Raw genomic sequence first — 25092 nt, 5'->3', positions numbered from 1 at the left:
GTGTCCAGTCACCCACACAGGACAAGATGGTGGTGTTGAGAGTGCTTGATCAGGGACAGGCTTTCCCACCAGAGCAAAGATCCATGCTTCTGGATCTTGTTGTGAGCTTTGGGCAACTAAAATATCTGCAGAGACAGAGAGCTAAATATTTGGACTACGGATAATTTGGATAAAGGTTCAGATTTTACATGATCCCATACCATCAGCAATGCCTTCATAATGAAGGTTTGATGCTGCACAGCAGGTGGGGCAGGTGATAGGCAGAAGAATCTGCGTGCCGACAGCAAACTGCATTGCATCTCATTTTCCTGAAGTGAATGTGTTGTGCTGGAGAAACTCCCTGCTCCAAGGGAGCCTTCTGGGCCACTGAGTTCACCTGCTTCTAGGGAAACGAATCCCTGGCCCACCTCTGTGCTGCGGGACCTGCCTGCTTCTCCACCATCGTCAATATATTCTGAGGATGATATCCCAGCTCCAGAGGAATTGGGGATAGATTTGCAGTTATCTCACTCACGGACATGATTTTGTCCTGAAGATGACTGCAGCACTGAACATGATAAGCACCAAATGCTCCAAAGCACATGGCTGCTAAAGGGTGTAAACAAAGCAGTAGTAAGCCATAATGCCTCCAGCGGCTTTCTGTGTGAAACAGGGTACTGAAATGACATAACCACACCACAAGTCACAAAGGCACACAAAATAAGCCCAAATAGATACCACTTTAGTCAAGGGGCATGGGTAAGCTGTTGTCTGGTGCAGACTGTAGTGAGTTTTTAATCAACTCCAATACATAATTAAAGATGCATTTTTAAAGAAAGAAATCACATTTCCATTAACAACAACATAATCTGTACCAAATGCATTCCACAGCTGTTTTCTAAATATTACCTTAAATATTACATTAGGATGAAAGTATTTCCAATACAGCATTCTATAAGGCAGAGTATTTTGTGAAAACAAAAAAATCTTATTGTGTTAACTCAGATGCATTAGTTTCAGAGCACAGCTCTGTCCCCATTACATTACAGGAAGAATGACAAGCTTATCCCCAATCCATACAGCCAAAGACTAACAATTTCACATTTTCATACAACGCAGCCATAGGTGTCACGCTCCAAGGTAGACCATTATGTACTTCAGAATGAATCAAGCAAAACCTTGAATACACTATAGGAAACTGTAGCATAAATACCTTGTTCCATCTTAAGAGAGAAGTGGAACCTTGCTGTGAAATAGCGAGCTGACCATTTTCTTGGCAAGATACTTACCAGACTCTGAAATGCTAAGACCTGTCAGAAAAATTCTTTAAAAGAAAGTTACATTCTATGCCTGCTACTAACTCCTACACTCTTAATACTTCTTTGGTGGTGGCACTAGGAATGTTAGCGCTCGCTGCATAAATTTGGGGTTCATTTCTTTTGAATGAAGGCAACCATAATGCATTTTTGAATATCAATTCTGATTATCTCCCATCCTCAATGACGTAACAACCTGTTACCACCTCACACTTTGCATTGTCCTTTACCAACATGTGGAAAGGATACTGTTCATCTTCAATCTGGTAGCATGTGAGTAACTTGCTGTGTGTGAACAGGACCTGACCTAACCCACGTTTGGGTAAGTCAGGCAAGGCCTCCATAGGGAAAAAGGGCTATTGTAACAGGACAGGCAGACATTTACATAAGACCAACTAGTTGGTCCAATTTGTAGATCCAGTTGCATTTCATAGTTCCCTATTAATTATGAGAATTATTTCTCATACAATAGGTGCCAAGGACTGCTGCAAGATGCTTAAAGATCATCACTCTTTACAAATTCATTGACTAACAGAAAGTACCAGGGAAGGTGTAGCTATTTAAGCTAAATCAGAACAGAGTGGAAAAAGAGCTACATATCAGCCATGACTGTCCCAGCACCAGAAACGGTCATCTTCTTCTTAAGTTTGACACAGCTTAATTTCCCAAATAATCTTGTGGTTAGCCTTCTTTACAAAGTATAAATACTATTCCATTCTTATACAAAAGAAATTCACCTGTTTGTGTATACACAGACCTTGACAGCAAGTCCTTGGAAGAACACCAACATGCAACAACACAGCTAGTACACTCAGAGCACTGATTTCGCTGAAGGCCAGGAAGTCTGCTAAGAAAAGTGATCTGTTAAGGTAAAGTTCTCAGTGAACTTGTGTACTTTAACTTAACTTGTAACATACAAATGGGATAATCAGTGTGACATGCTCTCATACAACTTATTAGTTATATTCTGGCTTACAAATTGTATCCTATAATTGCTGCATTTAAATGAAGCCATCCAATATGGAATGGAATTGTTTGCACTCATCTTCACTGGTATATAAGGAAGTAGCCTTGTTGGATGACACGTTACCGACTCTTTCCAGACACTGAATATACTCAAGAATAAAATTAAGACACAAATGAGATCACACAAGGGTTTGGTAATTATTTTTATGTTGACTTTATAGCTTTTTTGGTTTGTTTAGGAAATTCCTGCACAGTGAAAGGAATGAAGAATTCCAGAAGACAGTTGACATCCTTCAGTTCCAGACTGTATTCCGCTGCTATTTTCTCTGCAGTCCATATTTGAGGATTAAGTTTATGATTATTAAGAAGTGTCACAGCCTCCACAATGGAAATCTTGCCTTTGGAAACTTTCTTAACATCTGCATCTCCCAAGTGGCCTAGTTTTGTAAGTCTCTTTTCCTCCTGCTTATGTGGAAGACGTTCACCACCTCCATCTTTTACCTAATTGTGGGAAGGAAAACAAAAAGAGCTTAACAGCAGTTCTGTTTACTACACTTACTGTAGCAGCCAAGCCATTTCCCCAGATATGGCATTTCCCATTAGCTTTCCATATTTTCACAGCATTAAAACCCCAAAATAATGCCTGGCCAGCCTGGCTTCTTGACATCACAGAAACTGTCAGTTCTTCCACAGCCATTCTACATAGGATGTCAACCCCCACCCAGTTTCTGAAAAGCTACCATCTACTGAACTCTGAGTGTTGTATAGACTTAGCAGCCCTTCATGCAAGTGAAACCATAGGTTTTGGTGGCCAGACGTAAATGCAGATAACCTAATATTTGGTACTGATTCATGGCAAGGGGAAAATAAATCACACCACAAATTGGTATCCTTATTCTGATACCACTGGAAATCTTTTTCATATAGTTTCCTCTCTCCTTCCTTTCTTTTTCAGATTTCAGTTTTGCAACTAAAAGATATCCCTTCTTTTGCTCTGTCTAGAGAACAAGCTTTGCTGGACAAAAAGAAATGATTCTGCAGCATCACACAGGGTTTAGTTCCCATGACTACTACAGTGCTCAGACATGTGAATTCTTTCCTCTCAAGTCATTTCCAAACCAGATCTGCCTTTCCCATATTGTCTTTTATTAATTAACCAGTGAATGACACTGGAAAAAAGAGAGAATGAAAACCTTTCTTAAAGTTAAGAAAAAGTACTTTTAAAATGGTAAGTCCACAGCCACTGATCATCCCACAGACACCCTGTATTAACTCACAGCTGAAAAAACGGATGTGGGTGCTACAGCATCTATAATTGCATGCCTGTTTCTAAACTACAGAGGATGACTGATGATGCTGCCAGTTCTCCATTTGTTTCTTTTACTTTGTGCTCAAACTGTCCCCAGATAATGAACAATCTTTCAAGTGTCTGTCCCTGGGTATCTGGCACTTCAGGAATTAATAGTTGGTGCTTTTCCACTTTCTGTAGACAGACCTAGCATCAAATATACACATACGCATGTATACACAAATACATGATGCACAAAGTATTCAGAATAACATAAGGAAAGGCAGAAAGTTTTTAGATGAAGTTTTGTTCACCAGCCTCCATGCCAACACATTAATCACACTCTTCCTAACAACTGCAAGCAGACACACCACAACAGTAAGACAACATAGCAGCAACCTCAGAGTAGACATGGAATCAAGCACTAAGATTGTTCCCTTTTTGGCTTTTTCTCTCTCTTGCCAGGTTACAAATGAATATTGAAAGAAACTGAAATCAGACATTCAGCACTCCAAGACTAGAGTCCCTAATGCTATAATGATAATTAAGGATAGAGATTACCTGGAAACTTCAGGGAGACGCTGCAGAAATCTCTTTGCATTTTTGAATACTTTTAGTCTTGAATACAAGGTACTATCAAAGTGGCTAATTAGACTTAAGAATATTACTGCTGGATGATTATAGAACTCTTGTTACTGAATAAAGCAACTAGAGTAAAGTGGTCCAATAATGCAACAAGCAAAACGTGCAAGACATAATGTAACATGGTGGAAAAGAGGAGACTGAACCCCAGTCTGCATTATGCTGGAAGGGGTGTGCTTTGCCTTCCACGTCAAAGACTGCGGCTTTTGGCAATGAGGAAACTGATCACCAAACAGTCCAGAAGGCTATGCAGAAAAAAAACCCTAGCTATGGCACTTCCTCAGCTACATAAGGAAAAGCCTCTGCACAGCATGCCATTAACATCAGCAGTTAAAGACTCCACTAAAATGTCAATGTCTTTGTCCTCTACCCCATCCATGCTTCCACAGTAGTTCCAACCTCTTCTAAAAACTCTGTGAAAGATGTTTTGCAAACTCCTGTGCCTTTGCAAAAGTTGGCCAACCATCCTGCTGCCTCAAGGGAAGCAGAAGTGGCAATTCAGGCAAGAAATAAAGTAAGATCAACAAAGGAATACTGTGTAGCACTTAAAAGCTTGTACAATCACGATCTGTCACATGTTCAAGCCCCAGGGTCAAACACAGTCAGTGCTACTGATCTATGAAAAAGTAATGAAAACATCACTTTTATCTCTGAGCAACCTGCACTAGTGCGAGGTGTCCCTGCCCATGGCAGAGGGTTGGAACTAGATGATCTTTAATGTCCCTTCCACCCCTAACATTCTATGACTATACCTATAAAAAGGTAGCTTTTCAGCACGAACGGCGCATTTCCCTCTCTACAGAATTGCTGCCGAGTTTGAAAACCGCAAAGCTGCTGCTTAGGATGCCTCCTGCAGAGACATGCTCACCCGCGCAGGTGAATCTCTGGACTGCACGTAAACATCTTTTAACAGGGTGAGGAGCCTATCGTCCTTCCGGTAAATTTCTTCTTTTATCCCGGGGTGGTCTAAAGGCAAGGGGGTGGGGAGGGGGAGGAAGGCAGGAGAGAGAAGGCAGGTCTGAGTCACACGTTTCACCGCGTTAGCGCTGCCAGGTTAACCGCTCCCCCGCGGGCCGCAACGGGCTGCCTCGGCGCCGGCGCGCAGAGCCGCACCTCCCCGCGCTGAGGGGCGCCCTCCGCGGAGCACACCCGGCCCCGAAGCCCGCCCCTGGCAACCACCCCGGCAACCACCGCCGCGGCGGCGGCTCCCAGCGTGCCCCGCGCGCCCAGCCGCGCCGCGCTCAATGTCACCGGCCCCGCGCCGCGCCAGGACGCGCCACGGCCCCGCCGCTCGCCGCCGCCCCGCACCCGCTCTGCCCCTTCCGTGCTGCGGTGCCGCGCTGGGCACGCAGACACCGGTGCCCCCCCCGCCCGCCCCGCCGGCAGCCCCCGAGGCCAGGACGCACCGGGCAGCTCGTGCAGCAGGGAGGTGGGGTGCCGCGGCGCGGGGCTGGGCTTCTCCCGGCTGATCTCGCGGCGGGCCCGGCTCTCCACGTTGAAAGTGCGAAACACGCGGGCCAGCCGTGCGCCCATCGCCGCCGCCGCCACCCCCAGCCGCGCCTGCGCGGGACCGCGGCACATGCGCAGCTGCCTGGTGGCGGGGAAGAGGCTGCGCTTGCGCACTGCTGAGCGGTAGCGGAGGCGCAGCTAGTAGCCGCCGGGCCGGGGAGCTCGATAGGAGCTGTTTTCCTCCGTGTTTCCTGCCCCGTTCGCTCCTGCCGTGGCCTTTCTGCCCGCGCGGGTGGCCGGAGCCCCGGGGAGCGGCCCGCACACCGGCGGGAGCCGGCCGTTACGTCATGTAGCTGTCGCCGCCGCGTTTACCCGCGGGGTTGTGGTCGGTGGGAGCCGGTGCCGCGCAGAGCGGCGGTTGGGCTGGCGGCCGGGGTATATGTGTGTGTGTACGTGTAACGCGCCTCCTCCGCTTCTTAAAGCCGAGTTCGTAATGGAGTAAGGGTAACATGAAAGCTGGGGGCGCTGTGCCTCTTACTGTCCGCAGCGTGTACGGTATTTCCTTACGGGCACCTCGCTGGTTTGTTAAGTGACAGAAAATGAATTCTGTAAGCAGATACCACCTAGAAGACACGCTCCACATGGAAATGTGGACAATACACCAGTACTGTTCGGGATCTGTGGGCTGTGCAGTGTTACGAGGGTGCAGCCCCTCTCTTCTGGCCCAACCAAGTAACCGTCTTTAACTTGCGCCAAATTGGTTAAGCTTCGGGAAAGAGCTGTGGGAAAGTAGTCTAGAGCTGTGCAGGATAAGAAAGGTAAAGGTGTAGATAGAGGTAAAATTGCTGAGATGGAACCGGCAGTTTAAAGATTTAAGAAAAAACGTAAGCATGCAAAGACAGAAATTCCTCAGAGATTAAGGAAGGTGAAAAAGCAGCACTAAGGACTCAGCCTGTTGCAAAAAGCAATAGAACCCGATGGTCCTCCATGGGATTCTGGGGTCAGTTAAGCCTCAGAGGGTGTCTTATCAAAGGAGGTTATTAGTGGCTCATTAATTCCAGCTGGTCTGTGATTACTTATTGGCCAATAAGTAATGGCTTTATGTTTTTAAGTTGTGTTTGTGCTGTTTGCAGATTCTTTTAATACATGGCAATAGTTACGAATGAAGTGATCTGGAATGGGAGTGGTAGTGAAGGACAGAGACAGGACCCACTTTCTTGCTGTGCTCTTTTTCAGGAGGAAAACACGTTTTCTGCCTTTGCATCCATCTAGTCATGCTGATTACTTGTGGGCATGCAGAACTTGGGCTTTCAGAACTTGGTCTTGTACTAGTAGCATTATTTAACAATAACAATGGTAATGTGGTAGTTATTAAGGCCACAGTGTGCTTGAATACTGCATAATGAATGACAGTCGTTTCCTTAGAGAGAAGCCAAGACAAGCTGGTGGGTGAAGAAAGCCAATTAGATACACAAAAGCAGTAGACAAGGTAGCATAAGCATGATCCATGCTGGATCTCTGCCCTTTTGGGGGATCCCAGAGGTGCAGTTTCTCCCCTTCATTTTAAAGACTCACTGGCAGCAGGAGAAGGATAGAAACATTACTTTAATTTATGTTCTCTGGTAATAAACTTACTGACCCTGTCTTATTTTAGGCATTGCATGTGTAGTGATGCTAAGAAGAAAAGTGACATTACTGGTAATAATAATTACTGGTACATGAATGTTGTTAAGCGCTGCTAGACTCTGACTGGGGCAAGTTCAATTAAATATCAGTACTCAATTGCTGAGTAAATGTATGTTCCTGAGTACAGGATTTGATGGTTTCTTTTGAAGTGGTTCAGCTGTTTGTTGCAGCTGTAATGGTAAAATTCACACGAATGCCTTTGGTGGTTATAGACCTTTGAAGTGAACTTCAGCATTTCTCTGAGACATATCCTTACTATCTGGCCGTTGATGTAAGTCACTGTGCCCAATTTGGGAATAAAGATCCTTCCTTCAAAAGCTAAGAACTGCCAGCTTCTGGGATCAAACTCGGGAAAGGGCTTATGTCTCTGTAAAGCCTGAATGCGACTAACACTGCTGTAATATTTACTGACAGCAAAATAAATTCACCAGAAGGCAGTCAGTTAAAAATAAAGAGTGATGTCATGTTCTGCCTGTCACTTCCTATCACTGAGGCTGGCACAAAGCTGTTCTTTTTATGTCTGAGGAAGCATCAGAAGTACAAGATTTTTATTCTGAAGAATCTTTCTTAGAATCCAGCGAGCAGAAGAACTATTTATATATATTTGATATAAAAATAATTTATTTATATTTTGGTATTTTACCAGTGTGACCGTATTGATATTAAATATCAGTAACGAAGAGCTTGGATTCTTTTTCCATATAAAGTATCTGCAAGTGTGATTATAAAAAGAAAAACAAAAAGTGTAGTTCCTCAAAGCATAAAATCGTGTGTATTCAGCTTTCACAGTGTTACAAATGGAATGCATTTTTATCAAACCAGGAAATTCAGGAGCCTGAATTTTTTCCAGGGAATTTAAAAATACCAAAAGAAATAAATCAGTTCTCAAGTAGCTCTTTAAGAAAGCAGGCCATGAGAAGGGCATAGACTATCCAGCTGAATTCATCTATACCAGCAACTTGTTCTCAACAGCGGACTGCATCAAACATATCAGAGAAAAATACTGTACACACACAATACACGTCTGCCATGGGCTTCCACACTAGATCTCCTTTTAATCCTTTCACACCTCTAAGAGAGAAATTTCTAAAGCTGCTGTGCACCTGGAAAATAAAAAGTACATTTGTGACCATTCTTCAAATTTTGTGTTTCACTTTTTCATCCCAGTTCTGATTTTACATTGTGTGTTCTTAATTTTTCCTTCTCTGCTAGTTCTGTAGCTGAATGGAAAATCAAAGATGCATTTTGCTAGTCAACTAGCATCAAAAGTCTGATTGGTCTACTGAAAATTCCTTTTAGAAAAGGGAGAACAGGAATGTCTCGCGTTAATTTGTTTTGCTGTGAGTTTCTACTAAGGTTTCTCTGTTGTTTTTACTGTACAGGCGAACAGGAATCACGGTGTTAATCCAGATGGACAGGTAATCTCAGTGAGATAAGAGGGACTTCTTAATGCCCAATTTAAGAGTTTTTGAGAGGAGGCACGTGAGGTTTGCTGTATGATTTATGGTCTGGGAACAACCTAGAGATTTATAGCAGAGGAAGAGTACAAGTGCCCTTATACAGCAGTGGCATAGGTTTATATTTGATGCTGTCTGCATTTTCTACCACTGTTACTGCTTTCCTCGTATTTTTGTTGCTGTTGGTTCATAATTTATGTCAGTCTAAAGGGATGCTCTAGCAAATTCATGTGTAATTGGGATGCAGGGAATTGAGTCCTCTGTCCTGATTAGTGGTTTCCCAGTAAATACAATGAGAGCATTGATCCATTTGTTCCTTATCTCATCAGTGTTAGGCACAACCAGAGAACACAGCATTAGCAAGAATTGATTATGAGCCAAGCAAAAATGGCTGTCCTGCAACTTTGTAAAGACGACCTCAGGAAAGATGGACATTTCAATCACTGCTGCCTTTCAGTGATTTCTGGTTGTTCTGTTACTTAATTCAGTTTGTTTCTGTGTTACTGGCTTCAACTGGTCCAGATGCTTTTACTGGCTCCCGAAGTACCTAGAAATACACAGAAAGCTTTTGCTTAATTGCAGGCTGTGATGAGTGTTGCTGAACACTTGCAACTTTTCAAGGCTAGGTGGCTGCAGTGCTTTATGTAAGGGAGCTTCTGTCAAGTCCTTACATGGATGAAGTTCATGGAGAATTTGGCAAGCTCAGGTTTACAGGCTCACACACCAGCCCAGCCAGGTCATTAGCCCTTGTCAGGTAACATTAATTTCAAAGACATTATGTTTAAATTCTCAGGATTAACTGTTGCTTGGATTACCTGATGTCATCTTTCAGAATTTTCCTGTCTGATTGTTATATCTTAAGTAGCAGGTTACTTTGACTTGGAAATGTACAGTAGGAGCCAGCATATTTGAGAATGAGGCAGCCTGGTATTGGACTTAACTAATTGTAGCAATTACATGTGCATTTCAACTTCATTTTTACTCATATGGGCCAGATCCTCATGCTCTTTTCTCACTGGCAGTGCTATTTGAGTGCACTGACACTGCCATTCTTTCCTGCAACCCTGACTTCTGTTCATCGTTGTTGCCAGAGCAAGGGTGTAGGAACTCTTCAGAGCAAACAGTAGCAGATACCTGATCTGATTTGATAAAGGAGTCCCAGAACTTTTCTAAGCCGTATCAGCTACTGATGGTTTGACTGGTCCCACAAAAAGCTCCCAGAAACACAGGAGGAGGAACAAAAGGCATCTGGTAGGAGGAGTGTGAATACCTTGAACAGGTATTACCTCCAGGTTGGTTGGGTGGGTGGTTTGTTTGCAAGAAGTTGCACTTTGCACCCAGGTCATTTCACTCCAGCAGTCACAGAAACGGCTGTACTGGCTGCAGAGAGGAGGAGGTGAACCAGCAGTCAAGAAACTGGGTGAAATGGAGGGGTAGCTCATGTCAGGCTGCTTTTGCTGATGCACCAGAATCACGCAAGATAAATACCATCCCTTTGGGCCTGAGAAAAATCTTTGTGGATATCCTGTCCTTCCCCTCATGTTTTTTTTTTTTTTTAAACTAGGTCAACATATTTCTTTAAATTGTGTTTGCTTTACTCTGTATCTATCTTTTTCTGACTTAAGTTTATGTTACACATATAAAGGTCTGCTGTGGAAGTAACAAGTGAAAACCAAGGATGTGCAACTTCTTTCAGCTATAAGCACATTAAAAAGAAAAGTTAACACAAACCAGAATAATACATTGTTGAGACAACCACCTCTTAGTTTTTTGCCAAAAACCAAAATTACTCTTTAAAATCACTAAATTATATTCAGTGAAAGTTACTCACATGTTCTGTTTGTGGAAAGCCAACAACTGTTCTAGTATGGGGCATATCAGATACTACAGGGCTTTGCAACAATGTGGTCTAGGCAGAGAAGGGTCTCTTCCCAGCTCTGTCATTGACCTCTCAGACCATGGAAATTGTAAATAACAGGCCAGGAAGTTCTTAGCATTTTCTTTTTTCCAAGAATGTCATGGTCTATCCCTAAAAAAAAAAATGGCAGAATATGTTATTATTGGTAATATATGTGAATAATGTTTGTTATTAAGAATAGTTTCACTTCTAATTGAAGCTTTGGTAAGTCAAAAGGGTCACCAGTGAATGTAATTGTAGATATTTTCAGATGTGTCCAGCTTTTAGGAAAATCTGGTGGGGACTTTAAGAAACCTTAAGAAAAAAGCTTAAGTTTTTTTTAGTCTGAATACTTGCATCTGGTGAATTATAGGAAATTCTATTACAGACTTATGATCTAAGGGAGATTGGAAGTTTTTTGGAAAAAGAGATTTATTTTTGTTTTTGTAAGCAAAGGCTATAAAACCCAAGAGAACTAAAAATGTTTGGTTGTCATGCCATCGGCTGTACTGCGAAGAATGGCCATGGGAACGCAGTGACAACTGAGGGACAGCTGACTGTATGCAGTAGTAGTAGCCATGATTTTACTGCACTGACTGCAGTAGCAATCTGATGGTACAGAAGATAGCCAGTATTCTCGATCCATTCACCACCTATCTGCTGGAATAATCATGATCTGTTTTTTTCATTAAATACAACTCGTAGAAATATATAATCTATATGTGCTGGTAGGATGCTGTTCTACTCTCATGTAATATTTTTCCCTCCCCAAAGGATATTTGTATTTTCTCTGTATGCTTTTAATTTATGATCATGCATAAATATTTATATAGGTGTGATGCATTTTCTATACAGAATTTTCTTACTTAGTTTTGTTATCTGTGACTTGATGTACCATGAGATTGAATTTCCCTGCTTCTATAAGTAGTTGCAGAACCAGTTTTATTGATTCCATTTACACATTGTGACCATAGGGTTACAACTGACAGCCTTTAAGTAAAAGCCTTGAAGTAAAGCAGAATATGTAACATGGTATTACCAAAAGCTAAACTACAGACCATGATTTGAGAAATACATCATATTGATGTAGCATTTAGTCCAAGAAACAAACGACAAACCATCATCTAACTTTTCTAAGATATGCAGTCACCAGTAGGATTACAATAATCAAGTCTTTCTGTTGTAGCCCCAAATTTTTCTTGAATTTGTGATTGCATTCATTTTTGATCATATTTTAAATAGTAACTGTTTAGGGGCTGACGTTAAAACATAAAAAGTCCCGTTGACTTAAGTAACATTTATACAGAACAGGATAAATAGAAATATAAAATAATATGAAAGAATCCAAGGCTCTAGACAAAAATCTACATTTGAAATGGATCCAAAATTCTCAAGGTTGGGATGTGATCCAGTGAGGGTCAGGAAGGAAAGTCCTAAGGAAAGATTTTCATAACCATCTACTGTTACCTACTACATGGGTTTTGTTTGTCCCACAGCTTACTCTGAATGGCTCTTGTGGAAGCCATTATAAGAGACACTGTTTTAGATACCATATATTCATATTTCTTTTGGGGGAAAATAGACTTATTCTCTACTTGCTTCATTTACTGCAAAAAAAAAAAAAAAAAAAAAAGATATTTTATCTGATTTAGGAATAAACCGTTATGGATTATTGCAGAACATTGCAGAAAAAATGCCTGTTGTAACAGGAGTGATGTCCACTACAAAGGATTTGGTATACACTTAATGCAGTAGTAGCCATTAATGTATGTAAAGAAGATCTGGGGTTACATTATTTCACAGAGGAAGATATAGTTAAGACAAATAACGCTGTATTATTTTAGTTAATTTTGCATTATTCCTAAATAGTGTACTTTGTGTACAGTAATACAGAAAATTAATTACACTCTTACATTTTCATTTATATGTATCACAAATTACAAATACTAATTGTGTTGGCAGAAAATGCATTAGAAAAACAAGAAAAGGTTTCAATGATACCAACATGTGACTACCAGTATTAAAGTTCAACTAGAAATCATTACTGAAGTTAGAGGGCCCTTTTGTGTGTCTCTTCTTTCCACAGCATCAAAAATCTGGGGGCAGCATGTGGGGAACAGATGAATTTTGAACAATCACATTTACTAATTATATATGGAGATACAGTGACTAAATATGTCAGTGTCAGGTTCCTCTGGGGGCTACTAAAATAGACCATTAAAGAGGTCCCAAAATATTTAAAGTTCTACCTCTAGGTACTGAAATTTCATTTTTAGATTGTATAATAAGGACATAAATAAGCTCCAAAGCTCCAGCATTACAACACAGACTGAGACTGAGACTCAAAGGCAGAGTTCCTTCTCTGTATAAGATGTCTTCAGGATCAAGATGAAGCTACTACACATTCCTATATACATAATATAATACAAAACCAGCATACTTGAGTGAGTTTAGGAACTCTGTAGAGATTAACATATTTTTTGGTTAGAAAATTAATGCTGAAATGGTCAGGATTTCTTTGGCTGATAAACAGTTTTTCAGGATGTCTCATGGTTGGGCTTTGTTTGGTTTTTTGTTTGGTTGTGGGGTTTTTTTAATATGGATTAAGGAATTCTCCACAGAAGGCTGTAATGTTGAATGATAACAGATGATAAATTTCACATGCACGAAACTGCTAGAATCTGCTTCCAGTAAGTTACTGACAAAAAACCACTTTGTGGGATCAGGCCTCAACATCTATCAGCTGTCTTGAGATGAGATTCTCTGCTCTACCTATAAGCAGCAGGAATCTCAGCCTCTGAATGACGGAGACTTGAAATAACTCCATACAGTGGGTTACTCCAGAGGAAATATCTGTTGATGTCCTTTGAATTACAGCAGCCCAGCTTTCCTTGCCAGAAGTACTGCCAGACTCTTCCAATAGTTTGTGACATAGGCCAGCTTCACCCTTGTGTAAAATCTCATGCAAGACTATAGAAAAGCTCTCTGCAGGGTATCTGTCCTTGCAGCATGGGAAAATTCATCTCTTGCCCCACCAAGAACTGAGATTTTAAGATTTCTGCAAGCTGCTTCTGCACCCTTTTTTCAGACATCAGAGGGAGCATGAAAAGTTACTTGTTCTTTAATACCTTAATCTGTTTGGGAAATGTGGGTGATCTTGTAATGGTTAATTGCTACGATGATGTGGTGTTTTCTTCTGTTTCTTGCACCCCTGTGGATGTACCATACTCCATCCTTGGGCAAAGGGCAAATAAGCAGAGCTACAGCCTGTTCAGAGAGGAGACAGAAGAATGTCAATTTCAGAATCTCTTCTCTCTCCCAGTGCTGAAATGTGGTATATCAGTTACCACCACTAGCAGACTGCAGCATACTCTGAAAGGATATTCTCACAAAATAAACTTTATGGTTCAGACTGTCAAGGATACCAGTAAGAAAGCTAGATATATTTTTCTCTTTTTACTGAACAGATGGTGGTGACCATTGCCTAGGGTTTTTTTCTGTTGCTTCACATGTATTTCAGGCTCTTCCATCATTTCCTAACACAGGTTAGAAAATGGAGTGGAAAGTAACTGTAATTTTTTAAACAGTAGTTGCACCTTTTGCTAAAACAACTTTTTTTTCAGATGTTTTGTCTTTTTGAAGCATAAATTAATAAGGTGCCTTTTTTTTTGTAACACAGTGTAGAAATTGAAAATAGAGCGTAAAAGACCAAAGTATATTAAGCTAATGTACGAGTAAAAGCTATTATGAAAAATATGAAAAACTATGCAAGTTCTTGTTTCCTAGTAATAGTTAAACTCTGAAAGGTTTAAATGTTAATACTTCTTACAACTTAGAATTTTATTAATGAATTAGTTGTGTTTGCCAGAGACGTTCATATTTATGTTTTCCTTATTGCTGTTGTATACTGAGAGTTGAAAGCCAACAATATTTGTTTTAACGCTACAGTTCTAGCCAGCATTTCTGATTTTGCAGGTCATTTCTATGATGTCTTTTCTGAAGGAATCTTGCACATGTGAGTCTTGTTCCTTTCAAGCAATATGCATAACCCCCCTTTTTTTCCAAACACAGCAGGGAACAAGACATAGTTTCCATGTTCAGAATTTCAGGCCCCCCACCAGACAACGTTCAGGCACACGCACACACACACACACACACACACACACACACACAGTGTTGTATGCTTTTGTTGCTTTTATGGACAGGAGAGTCTGTTGTCATCTATAGCCCCTGCTGTCATAAACCAAATGCTTCATTTAATAACTTCCATAATCTGTCTCGCTCCCTGCTGTTTTTTGTCTTAGATGTATGGAGCTCCCCTGCAGATACCTCCTAACCCTCCTGGCTTCAGACCAGATTGTTCAACTTCCACTCCAGGCTTGTCATTCTGGTGAAGGATTTGAGCAATGACTTCTGTGGCTTCAGATTAAAAAGAGAAAAGGTATGTTACTGTATCTGGGATGGAAGTAGGTTATCACCCCTACTAACCTTAAGTAGGATTTAGCTAGACCTTTTCATAGATCAGAGAGGTACATCTCTTGAAAATTAGATGCAGTCTGCCTTTTAGTGTCTCTTGCACCGTTTCTATCATTTAGAAAGTTAGATAGGACTTTCCTAGCAGAAGATGTGCACAATGTGCCTTGTTCCCACAGTGGAATCCATCATCCTGAAGTTCCTGTGTTTTTTGTGTGCTTAACAGGAGCAATTTAAGGCTGCAATCTAATAGTGCATTGTCTCTAAAGGAGAATCCTTCTGCTAGTAGCTCCCCCTCAAACCTCTTGCAAGAAGGGCTCCTCTGCCTGCAAGGTAAGCCAGCTCAACTCACTGCCTGTGCAGAAAACCATTGAGTTGTTTTTTTTTTTTTTATCAAAGTTTTCTATCTGAAGCATAAAAAGCAGATTATAAATTAGTTCTATATACCAGCAAATAAAACAGGTCAATGATTATTCTTTGACCCACAGTCAGCACATGAAGTCTACATCAATATGTATAAATCTTTATTGCCCCTTTTTGTCCATAGTGTTACATACTGTCCCACAGCTGAGTTACTGCAGCCACATTCAGATGATGTTAGTAACCTTCGTAAGCACTCCTCTGTTTCAGTTCAAATTTGACCAGGTTAGCCTAAAAACTGCTGAAGATATAAGCGCATAGCTGTATGCTCTGATACTATTTCTGCCATTTATTAGTACTCAGCAAAATGAAGTGTGCTGATAAAGTAACTTTCTTGCCTCAGGTATAATTACAATCTTCTTGTAACAGCTATGCTAAGTGATTATAATTGGGGTTGTTTTTTTTTTTTTTTTTTGCAATCCCAATCAAGACATCTATGTCAGCAAAGGATTTAAATTTAAATGAGGACTCACTCAGACTTGTCTGCATCCTAGCTCGGTCACATTTTCAATTCTTTTATAGTAACATAAAGGCATGAACCTTAAAAAGCAGAATTACAAGAGTACAAGCTAAATTTTCTACTTTGAGTTACTCAAAAACCATATTGCCTTTCTACTTCTTAGATTCTTGGGTTGCTCTGTTAGTACAGTCCTTGCAATTTCTGTGTGTTCAGTTTTACAGAACCCTAGAGGTATGAAGGTACTTTTGTACACTTGTTACATGGTGACAAACACAGATGCAGTTGTGAAAGACCAAGAACCGTCTATAACAAAGGATTTAGGGGTCTAAATAGGACATAGGGGGAATGTAGGTAAGTCTAGAACTGTGACCCTGAAAGCACCATTCAACTACTGCAAAATATTTAATTCAATTTTTTTTTTCAGATACCCCTTGTTTAAGGGGTGAGTAAAGAGCATAGCACATACGTCATCCTCAACTACAATCATAATCCAGAAAGTGGCTGAGGGTTTTCAAGACTTTGCTATCTAAGGTAGGGATATTATATCTCCTAATCTGTTATTGAAGAGACAAGGACTTCTAACTGATGTGCTAAGGATCTTCCTCTTACTGACTGTATGAAGTGTCTACATTAAACAGACTGAACAATCTCTTATATCCTAATTTGGGAGACTAAAACTGCCTTCCTCTAGTATGGCATCAGAAATGCCAGATTCCTCTTTCTTATATCTAGGTGACTGTTCTCCATCATGCTGTTGTCATTCATCTTTTATATGCCAACCTACTAAAATTTCCATATTCTCTGATCCCTCTGAAATAAGCCCTGTTTAGGGCTTTTAGGTATGGTCTTAGAGGGCATATCTAGTCCTGAATCCTAAAAAAGATATTTATTCCATGCATACAGGTGTCTTTGTCCAAAATGAGCTCAACAGACTTAATCTGAACTCCAGATAAATATTAACTGTCAATCATGTGAATCCATCAAATATTCCATTCAAGGTTTGGTTTGTTGTTGTGCGTTTGTTTTTTCTTTTTTGTAACGATGAAAAAAGATATATTGGGCTCTGGACTAGTGTACCTGGTGAAAATCTTGAATTACAGAAGTTCAGCTCCAAATACATACATACATAACTATTCCCACTGTAAGAGCAGGGTGCAGTAGCCTACAGTCACTGATGTCTGCAAATGCTTTTGTGTGGTGAAAGATTGGAACTCCTTGATCAGTTATGGAATCAACTATTCTCAAGGTGGTGGTGCCTGGAGAGTGAATAGTCCTAGGCTGAGGAAGACTAAGAACAACGTGCTACACATGTTCATATTTCTGCCACATGCTGTGTTTCTAATGTGTACTTGCTAACTCTTTTTATTCTGCTCATCTTCAGATATTGTTCTAACTTGCAGGGCTTTATGATTGAAGAATTAAAAATCATTTATTTTAAACACTATGATGAACAAATTGCTGGTGTGCATAGTTATTTTGTTCCTAATGAACATTCTAGGCTGTGGCAAAATTTCTGCTGAATTACATATTCATCTTCTGGTCATTTGGATGCTGTTTCAGGTTCCAGAGCTTGCCTGTAGTAAGGCAGCTGTGCGTAGCTGCTGCTTCTTTCCTCATGAGAGGGGACTAGTAGCAAGTGGCTCTAACAAAACTTTATGTTACTCACCATTCAAGCTTTTGAAGGCAGCACAGTATGGTCAGCTCTGCCAGCTTTGATCGTGGAAGAGGTGACAGAAAGTCCATTGGTTCTTCAGGCAGGTTAAGCAACTACATCTACTAAGCTGTAAGTTATTTATATGAGCTCTCCTTCAGTTTCTAACACCTCCCTCTTATTCTTATCAGGGAAATTATTTGTTGTCTAACTGTCCCAGAATTAAAAGTGCAGCAAAATTTGTCATTCTTTAAGATCTTCACTATCTCCATGCTAATTTCTATTGTAGGAGGGACCTGAACGTAAGAAAAAGCTGAAGGAAGAGTAACCTGAAGAGGCTATGGTTCCTTATGAACACTGATTTTGAAAACAAAGGCATGCAAAGTGCTCTACACTGAGACCTACGCTTTTCTTAGCAGCAGGACACCAAGCTGTGTGGTCCGGTTGATATCCTGGAGGGAAGGGATGCCATCCAGAGGCACCTTGACACGCTTGTGAGGTGGGCTGATGCCAACCTTATGAAGTTTAACCATGACAAGTGCAAGGTCCTGCACCTGGGTCGGAGCAATCCTAGGCACAGCTACAGATTGGGCAAAGAAGAGATTCAGAGCGGTCCTGCAGAGAAGGACTTGGGGGTGCTGGTCGATGAGATACTTGAACTAGAAACTATGAGAACATGAGCAGGCTTCAGTGTGCGCTCGCAGCCCAGAGGGCCAACCGTATCCTGGGCTGCATCAAAAGGAGTGTGACCAGCAGGTCGAAGGAGGTGATCCTGCCCCTCTACTCTGCTCTTGTGAGACCTCACCTGGAGTATTGTGTGCAGTGTTGGTGTCCTCAACATAAAAAGGACATGGAACTGCTGGAACAAGTCCAGAGGAGGGCCACGAGGATGATCAGGGGACTGGAGCACCTCCCATATGAAGACAGGCTGAGGAAGTTGGGGCTGTTCAGCCTGGAGAAGAGAAGGCTGCGTGGGGACCTAATAGCAGCCTTCCAGTACCTGAAGGGGGCCTATAGGGATGCTGTGGAGGGACTCTTCATCAGGGACTGTAGTGACAGGACAAGGGGTAACGGGTTAAAACTTAAACAGGGGAAGTTTAGATTGGATATAAGGAGGAAATTCTTTCCTGTTAGGGTGGTGAGGCACTGGAATGGGTTGCCCAGGGAGGTTGTGAGTGCTCCATCCCTGGCGGTGTTCAAGGCCAGGTTGGATGAAGCCTTGTGTGGGATGGTTTAGTGTGAGGTGTCCCTGTCCATGGCAGGGGGGTTGGAACTAGATGATCTTGAGGTCCTTTCCAACCCTAACTATTCTATGATTCTATGATGGTACCATGGCTTGCACCAACCTCAGTAAAGCGTTATATGTACAAGCTTATTCACCACAGTGAAAAAAAGCACTGCAGGAGTGCATGGTCTCTCTACCTCTTCCTGACCAATTTCCCTGTGGTTCTACCCCTGCTCTTCCTTCACCAGCCATACCATAACCCCTTTTCATCTGGTCATGGAGCTTCCCACACATCAGAGCCTACAGCCCCTCTTGCAGCAGCCACATGCTAAATGGAGCAACTACATTTTCAGAGTCCTGGCAGTGAAATATGCTTGCTTGATGTTAGAAATACACCTCCTACTTCACAGAAATAAAAACTATGTGTCACATCTAATGTGCCAGACTGTTTTGATTTCAACAGTGCAGAAGTGGAGAATGTTTTTGTTTAAAGCAGTCCCAGGCTGAGCCATCTTTAACTGCTCCTTGAAAATAGTGGGGGTCTAGAAAAGAGAGATGAAGGAATAAAACTGTTCATTTTCATTGGCCACCAGTTTACCTGCCAACAGTACTATATAGGTTGCTTAGAGAACTGTTGTTAGTTTCTTGTCTAACCTCCAGCTTTTTTTTTCCTTTCTGTAACTGTTAAGGACTGCGTCCAGAGCTGTATTCAGAACAACACACATAGCAGAGAAAGCATTACAAGTTTCAAAACAGGACTTTACACACTTTGCTACCTATCAGGAACCTTCCTTCCTCCTGTAGGGAATGTCATATCATCTGACTAAACCTGTTCCAAATGAAAGAACCAAGTCAAAGAAGTAACCCAGACAACTCCAATGTTATAGCAAATGCTATTATTTATATATCTACTACTGAGAAGGGAATAGTTACTCCCTTACCTGTTTTAATTTCCTATTGCCCACTGAGCTTCTTTTAAGCAGGTGCTGTCATGCAGTTGGTGTTTGTCAGCTCCACCAATAAGCAGAAAACCTGAGGCACTTACAGATTTTATTCTAGCTCCAGTTGCAAGCTTAGAGAATGGGGTTGCAGGTATTATTTCTTCTTTCTTTTTTTCATGTTGGACTTTTATTCTGTTTGTTTGCTTTAGTTGCTTGTGGTTTTGCAATGTAATCTGAAACATGCTCAGCTGAGTGAACTGCTCAGAACTTAGTGTTTGATATTTTTATGGTTTTTATCAAAATAGTGCTGCTTGGTGTATTTTCAAATGTAACTAGGATTTGGCTGCATTTTCTGGCTAATTTTCAGAACACTGAGATAACATGCATCAGTACAGCAGGTTTACATTCAGCTTTGCAAATCAGGGAGAGCACTGTAAGAGGAAATGATGGATTAGTATAGATGAGTTGTAAAGAGTCTCTGAGAACAGAAGGTTTACAGAATCACTGATTGCACACAGTCACTAAAACTTGTGGTTATGTGGGGAACTCACCATAAGTCATCATAAGTTTCAGAATTTTGCAAATCCATGCTGAGCGCTAAACTGAAGAAGTTTTCAGTGTGCATAGCTGAGAGTGATACATGATCCTGATATAGGATGGTTATCATTTTAGATGTTATCCAAAAACTAGAAGGAAAAACCACTTCCTGGCGTGGCTGGAACCACAGTTCAGTATAGTGTTCATACTGGTTCTGGTGACAGGAATTCTGAATTTACTTTTCCTTTATGGTGTCAGAAGGAGTAACATAAAATTCTCTATCTATGTTTGAAAACAGTATCAGTTTTAAGTTCAGCCCAGCTGTACCCTGAGGCTGAAACATGGCCATGTTTTGGCAGCAGGGAAAGCTGCCATATGTTGCTGTGATAAAGAAATTACACTGATGCCAGTCTCTGAAGTCAGACTTATAAAAAAATATCGAAGGAAGTATATTTGTAGCAGCATAAGCTTTATATATATATATATATATATAAGAGTCTGACAAGTCTGTATTTAAGGATAGATTTTATGTCTCTCTAACAGTCACGCACTTTGTAAGTGCTGCAAGCCACAATTCACTATTGTTCTTGAGAGAGGTTGTATACAATACATAAATCCATTGCATTTCCCCATTACAGAGAATTGCTCGCTGTGTAGCTCCCAGCCTCCAATAGCCATAGGACAATTCCATTCCTTGAATAAGTTCTTACTGACTGGCTTTTAGTTAGTGAACACATACTGGAAATTGATAAGAAGATTCTTTTTTTAGCAGTCATTCAGGTCTCTAAATGAGAGCACAGATGTGGAGACCCTGACCGTGGCTGGCAGCAACATGACATGCTCTTTCTTTTTTTACGGTCAGTATAGACCATCAGTTTTTAGATCTCATAGGTGACTTTTAGGGCTTTAAAATCATTAATTACTTTGATTTAATGCCAGCAGTATGTCAAGGATCTTTGAACACATGAGACTGTATTCTTGATATGCATATAATAAAATCTATTGTAGGATCTATTAATAAAATGTGGTAGTTCCAAACCATATCTACTGCAGCTTAATGCAGAACAAAATATCCACTACAAAATACTGATCTCAATCATAAACCTTCTGTTTTCTATTGTAAACACTGAAGCTGCTGTTTCTCATTGCTGAAGGACTGCTACTGATCCATAAAAATGACTGAGCAGTTTCAAATTCTCTCCATTTACCAGTATCCCGAGACACATTTGTCAGATTGCTAAGAAGTTGCTGAGAACAGACAGTGAATTCCACCAGCATCTTTTTGTTTTCACTATTTATGTCCTTGAGCTCTTGAAATAAATTATCCAGAGATGCAACAATCTTGTTTTGAAGCAGAAGTTTTACTGCTGACTAGGTCCATAGTTTCCAGGTAAACATTTTCTTGCCCAGCAGTGACGGTGGTCTTCAAACTTCTATTTTTTGACAGTACACCAGCTAATTTCTCCTGTACCTCCTGTGCTGACAGATCCAGCTGGCTTCACAGCAAGGACACTAATACATTTGCATTCTTTGTATAGACAAACTGTCATTTCCACTTCTCTTAAATTCTCCCATATTTTTCAGCTGACAAAAACCACTGGTTGTTTCTTCCTGTATTTTTTCAGTGTGAGACACGGATCTCCTACGAAGACATTAATTTCTTTTTATGACCCTCCATCTCACCAGCCACAGTAGAAAATTTCTTTGTGTTATTCTGAAACTGACAATTCAGTTCCAGGCCAATTTCCACCATATAGCTAGTATATATTTATTGCTTTTCCTAATCCACATATATGCTCCTCAGTCAACCTCAGCAGCTCAGCGTTACTAGCAAATGGCAGAGTCATGTTTTTTTCAGACATATAAGGAAGCAGTGGTCAACAATTTTTTATCAGAGGCGAAAGACGCTGATACAACTAATGCAAATACATTAGCTGCTGAACAACTGGTAGATAGGGGGCCACCTATGAAATATGCATAAGATGTCAACACCTGCTGCTTCTTCAGACTGTTCTAACAGAAACTTGTGTTTTATTTGACAGACCCTTCACTTCTCCTGCAAATGTATTTGCAAAAGAGCATTGTGTTGAACAACTGCCTTCTTATGATCCAGTTTTATATAGATCCATCTTTTGTAATAACAATAAATGGCTAGCTATGCCATGAAGTTTTTCTTTGGTGTTTTCCAAAACTGAATTCCCATATTCTTTCTTAGCTAGAGGAACCTTGGTTTCTTGCAGATTTGTCTGTGCTTCTTTCAGTTCTTTCTCCTTGATTTGCAGACCTGTTTGCATTGTTAAGGTTTGTCTTTATTAACTGTGAATGGTTTAGTAACTGTTTTCACTTCTTCCATGGCACTGATTATGTCAATATATTCTGCAGCTTGTTCTTCCTGAACTGTCAGCTTTCCTTTAAGGGCTTCACGATTTTTCAATGAAAATACAGATTCCCTTTTACTTGTGTGCAGCAGCGAGGTCTACTTCTAGATGCTGAGTCTCTTCAGTATCTTCATTAATAACAGCTCCTTTTGGCAGCTGCTGGTTAGCTTCAGGCTTCATTATGTTCTTTGCTCTGTGAGCATATGCCAGTGTACTCAATGTTTCCTCAGAATTTATAGATGTGGGAGAAACTGTGGCAATTATTGATGTTCTTTGTTGTTCTCTGAGAGAGTCTTGAAGGATTCTGTTAAGTCTCTGTGTCTCCTTCCACAAGAGCAGTAATAACTGTTTCTAGTCAGAACAGACTACTTGGTATTTCCACTTTCCCAAGCTCTTTTATCAACCACCCAAAACTGAAGTGTATTCACCTCCTGCAAGATCATCCAAGTTTATCTTTTCAGTTCTAGAAAGCTTTTGTCCATGTGCTATGGCTTCTTTCACGTGGATGGTAACTGAAAACACAGAGTAGGATCAACTGGAATATACATCCATGTTAGCAGCTGCAGTAGTTCTTTTTGCTGCACCTGTTTTCAAGATTTGGTAGGCTTCATTTTTGATGTGTATTTCTTCCAAGCCTTTCACGTTTACACCTGACTTGTTTATGAGATCATCAAACATCTGCATTCCTTCTCCAGCACTGGGAATAGGATTCGGAAGATCAAAAAGCTCTTCAATATAGATTTCCATAAGAGAGAATCAAGAAAAGAAAAACATCAGTATTAATTTCTGAAAGTTTTTCTAATATTCAGTACAATGTATTGTACCTGGTAGCAAATCCTCTTCCTAAGCATGTTCTTCACTGAGGCTCCCCTTAAATTGTGCACGTCTTTCCAATACCAGTTTGGCCATAAATGATGACTGTTGTACCTATAAGAAATTCATCCAAAATGTGACAACACTCCTGCACATATCAGTTGTCTGTGACTCATTCAGTGCGGACGCATGAGTTAACTGGCCCTGATAGGAAGCGGTGGCACTGTGTTTATGTTTCTGTTTTGAAACAGAAACAGGCCTCTGCCTAGTATGGCACTGCATCAGAACTGACCTCCTTTAGGCTTGACCTGGAAAAGCTTTGCATTACTACACAAAAGGCATCACATAGAGCATCCGGTGCTGTGCACTCTCTGATCTGACTTTCCAGTTTTTACTGTCTGCTCTGCAGATGAAAAATCATGGTATTTCTGATAGCTTTTGTGGACAAATCACAGCAGCACAACTCATCTGTCAATAGGTTTAACTAAAGGCCCACACTCTGAGAAATGTTTTAGGGAACTGTAATCTGAAAAGATCTTGAACTGTTCGGATGTGACATGTATTTAAATTTTAATATGGAAGTATACTGGAGATGGAGACAGAGGTTTTGATGATCTACTGGTTTTGTACTAACTGTAAAAATCAGAAAACCAGAACTGACTCCCAAGAATATCCAGTAGCAAGACGCAGACTCTGCTCAAAACTAGAGCTCCTCCATGCAATTCTCAAAATAGTATGTTCTCCTATATATTAATGCACTGCCCAGTCTTTCTTAATTGTATGAGTAGCTCACTAATCATTAGATTTCAGTTCTCCTGAATGTTCTCCACAATCATATTAGAGGACGAGTTAGAGGGCGGGGAAAGAAAAGCTCCCACTGCCTCACAGTTCCATGAGGTGAGGTTGAAAGAAAAGCAGTTACTGAGCCTCATCACAAGAACTGGGTATCATGTCCCTGCAAAGACAACATCTGCAAAAATACACTACTGCAGCATGCCTGCGTGCAGCAGGTTTATCTCAGAGAGATGTCTCTCGTCACTCTGGCAATAAGGTTTTTAAAAAGCCGCATCAAAATCCTTAATAGGATAATAAAGCACTGATGCTTTAATAAGCTGGGATGTAGCCCTCAGGCCCTGACCCTGCAGCGGGCCTGCCCTTCTGAAGACCTCTCCCTTTCCAGCCCTACTTCTTGCCCTAAAATCCCCCTTCGCAGCTCCCCGGCGCTGACAGCCCGCTGTCCCTGTGGTGATCCCGCCTCTCAGGTGCTCTGCCTACAAACTTACTGCTACTTCAGAGGCTCGGCCGGACCTTCTCGCTCCACTCCTCCCAGAGGGCCGTGGCCCTGGCGGGCGGCAAGCCTGTGGCGTTGCCGGCGCTCTGCGAACGCCGACGGCCCTGCAGCTTCTCGGGAGAGACCAAGAACCGCCGGCACGATCCCGCGGGCCAGGCCCGGCCCCTCCGGCAGGTGCGGCCCTGCCGCGCCGGGCCGCTACTGCGCACTGGGCGGAGCGGGG

General features: G+C 41.3%; 1 protein-coding gene and 2 long non-coding RNA genes across 3 annotated transcripts; 1 reads left to right on the top strand and 2 right to left on the bottom strand.

The window, feature by feature from the left end:
• Nucleotides 1-2451: 2451 nt before the first annotated feature.
• NDUFAF4 (NADH:ubiquinone oxidoreductase complex assembly factor 4) lies at nucleotides 2452-5784 on the bottom strand. Its single transcript, XM_065681194.1, has 3 exons — nucleotides 5598-5784; nucleotides 5060-5157; nucleotides 2452-2762 (listed from the first exon to the last, which is right to left on the bottom strand). The coding sequence occupies exons 1-3, from the start codon at nucleotides 5770-5772 to the stop codon at nucleotides 2466-2468; spliced, it is 570 nt and encodes a 189-aa protein (XP_065537266.1). The 5' UTR covers nucleotides 5773-5784; the 3' UTR covers nucleotides 2452-2465.
• A 3321-nt stretch (nucleotides 5785-9105) lies between these two features.
• Nucleotides 9106-25065, bottom strand: LOC136015364 (uncharacterized). Its single transcript, XR_010613169.1, has 6 exons — nucleotides 24862-25065; nucleotides 23590-23692; nucleotides 19851-23493; nucleotides 13809-13947; nucleotides 10615-10812; nucleotides 9106-9330 (listed from the first exon to the last, which is right to left on the bottom strand). It is a non-coding gene; the product is annotated as an uncharacterized LOC136015364 (long non-coding RNA).
• On the top strand, nucleotides 14423-16672 carry LOC136015365 (uncharacterized). The gene is made up of 3 exons (XR_010613171.1): nucleotides 14423-15121; nucleotides 15380-15486; nucleotides 16458-16672. It is a non-coding gene; the product is annotated as an uncharacterized LOC136015365 (long non-coding RNA).
• Nucleotides 25066-25092: the final 27 nt, after the last annotated feature.

The sequence above is a fragment of the Lathamus discolor genome, chromosome 5 (genome assembly GCF_037157495.1).
Source record: "Lathamus discolor isolate bLatDis1 chromosome 5, bLatDis1.hap1, whole genome shotgun sequence".
In the NCBI taxonomy this organism is placed as follows: domain Eukaryota; kingdom Metazoa; phylum Chordata; class Aves; order Psittaciformes; family Psittacidae; genus Lathamus; species Lathamus discolor.
The sequence above is the reverse complement of the archived record's forward strand: the minus strand, read 5'-3'. Positions and strand labels throughout refer to the sequence as shown.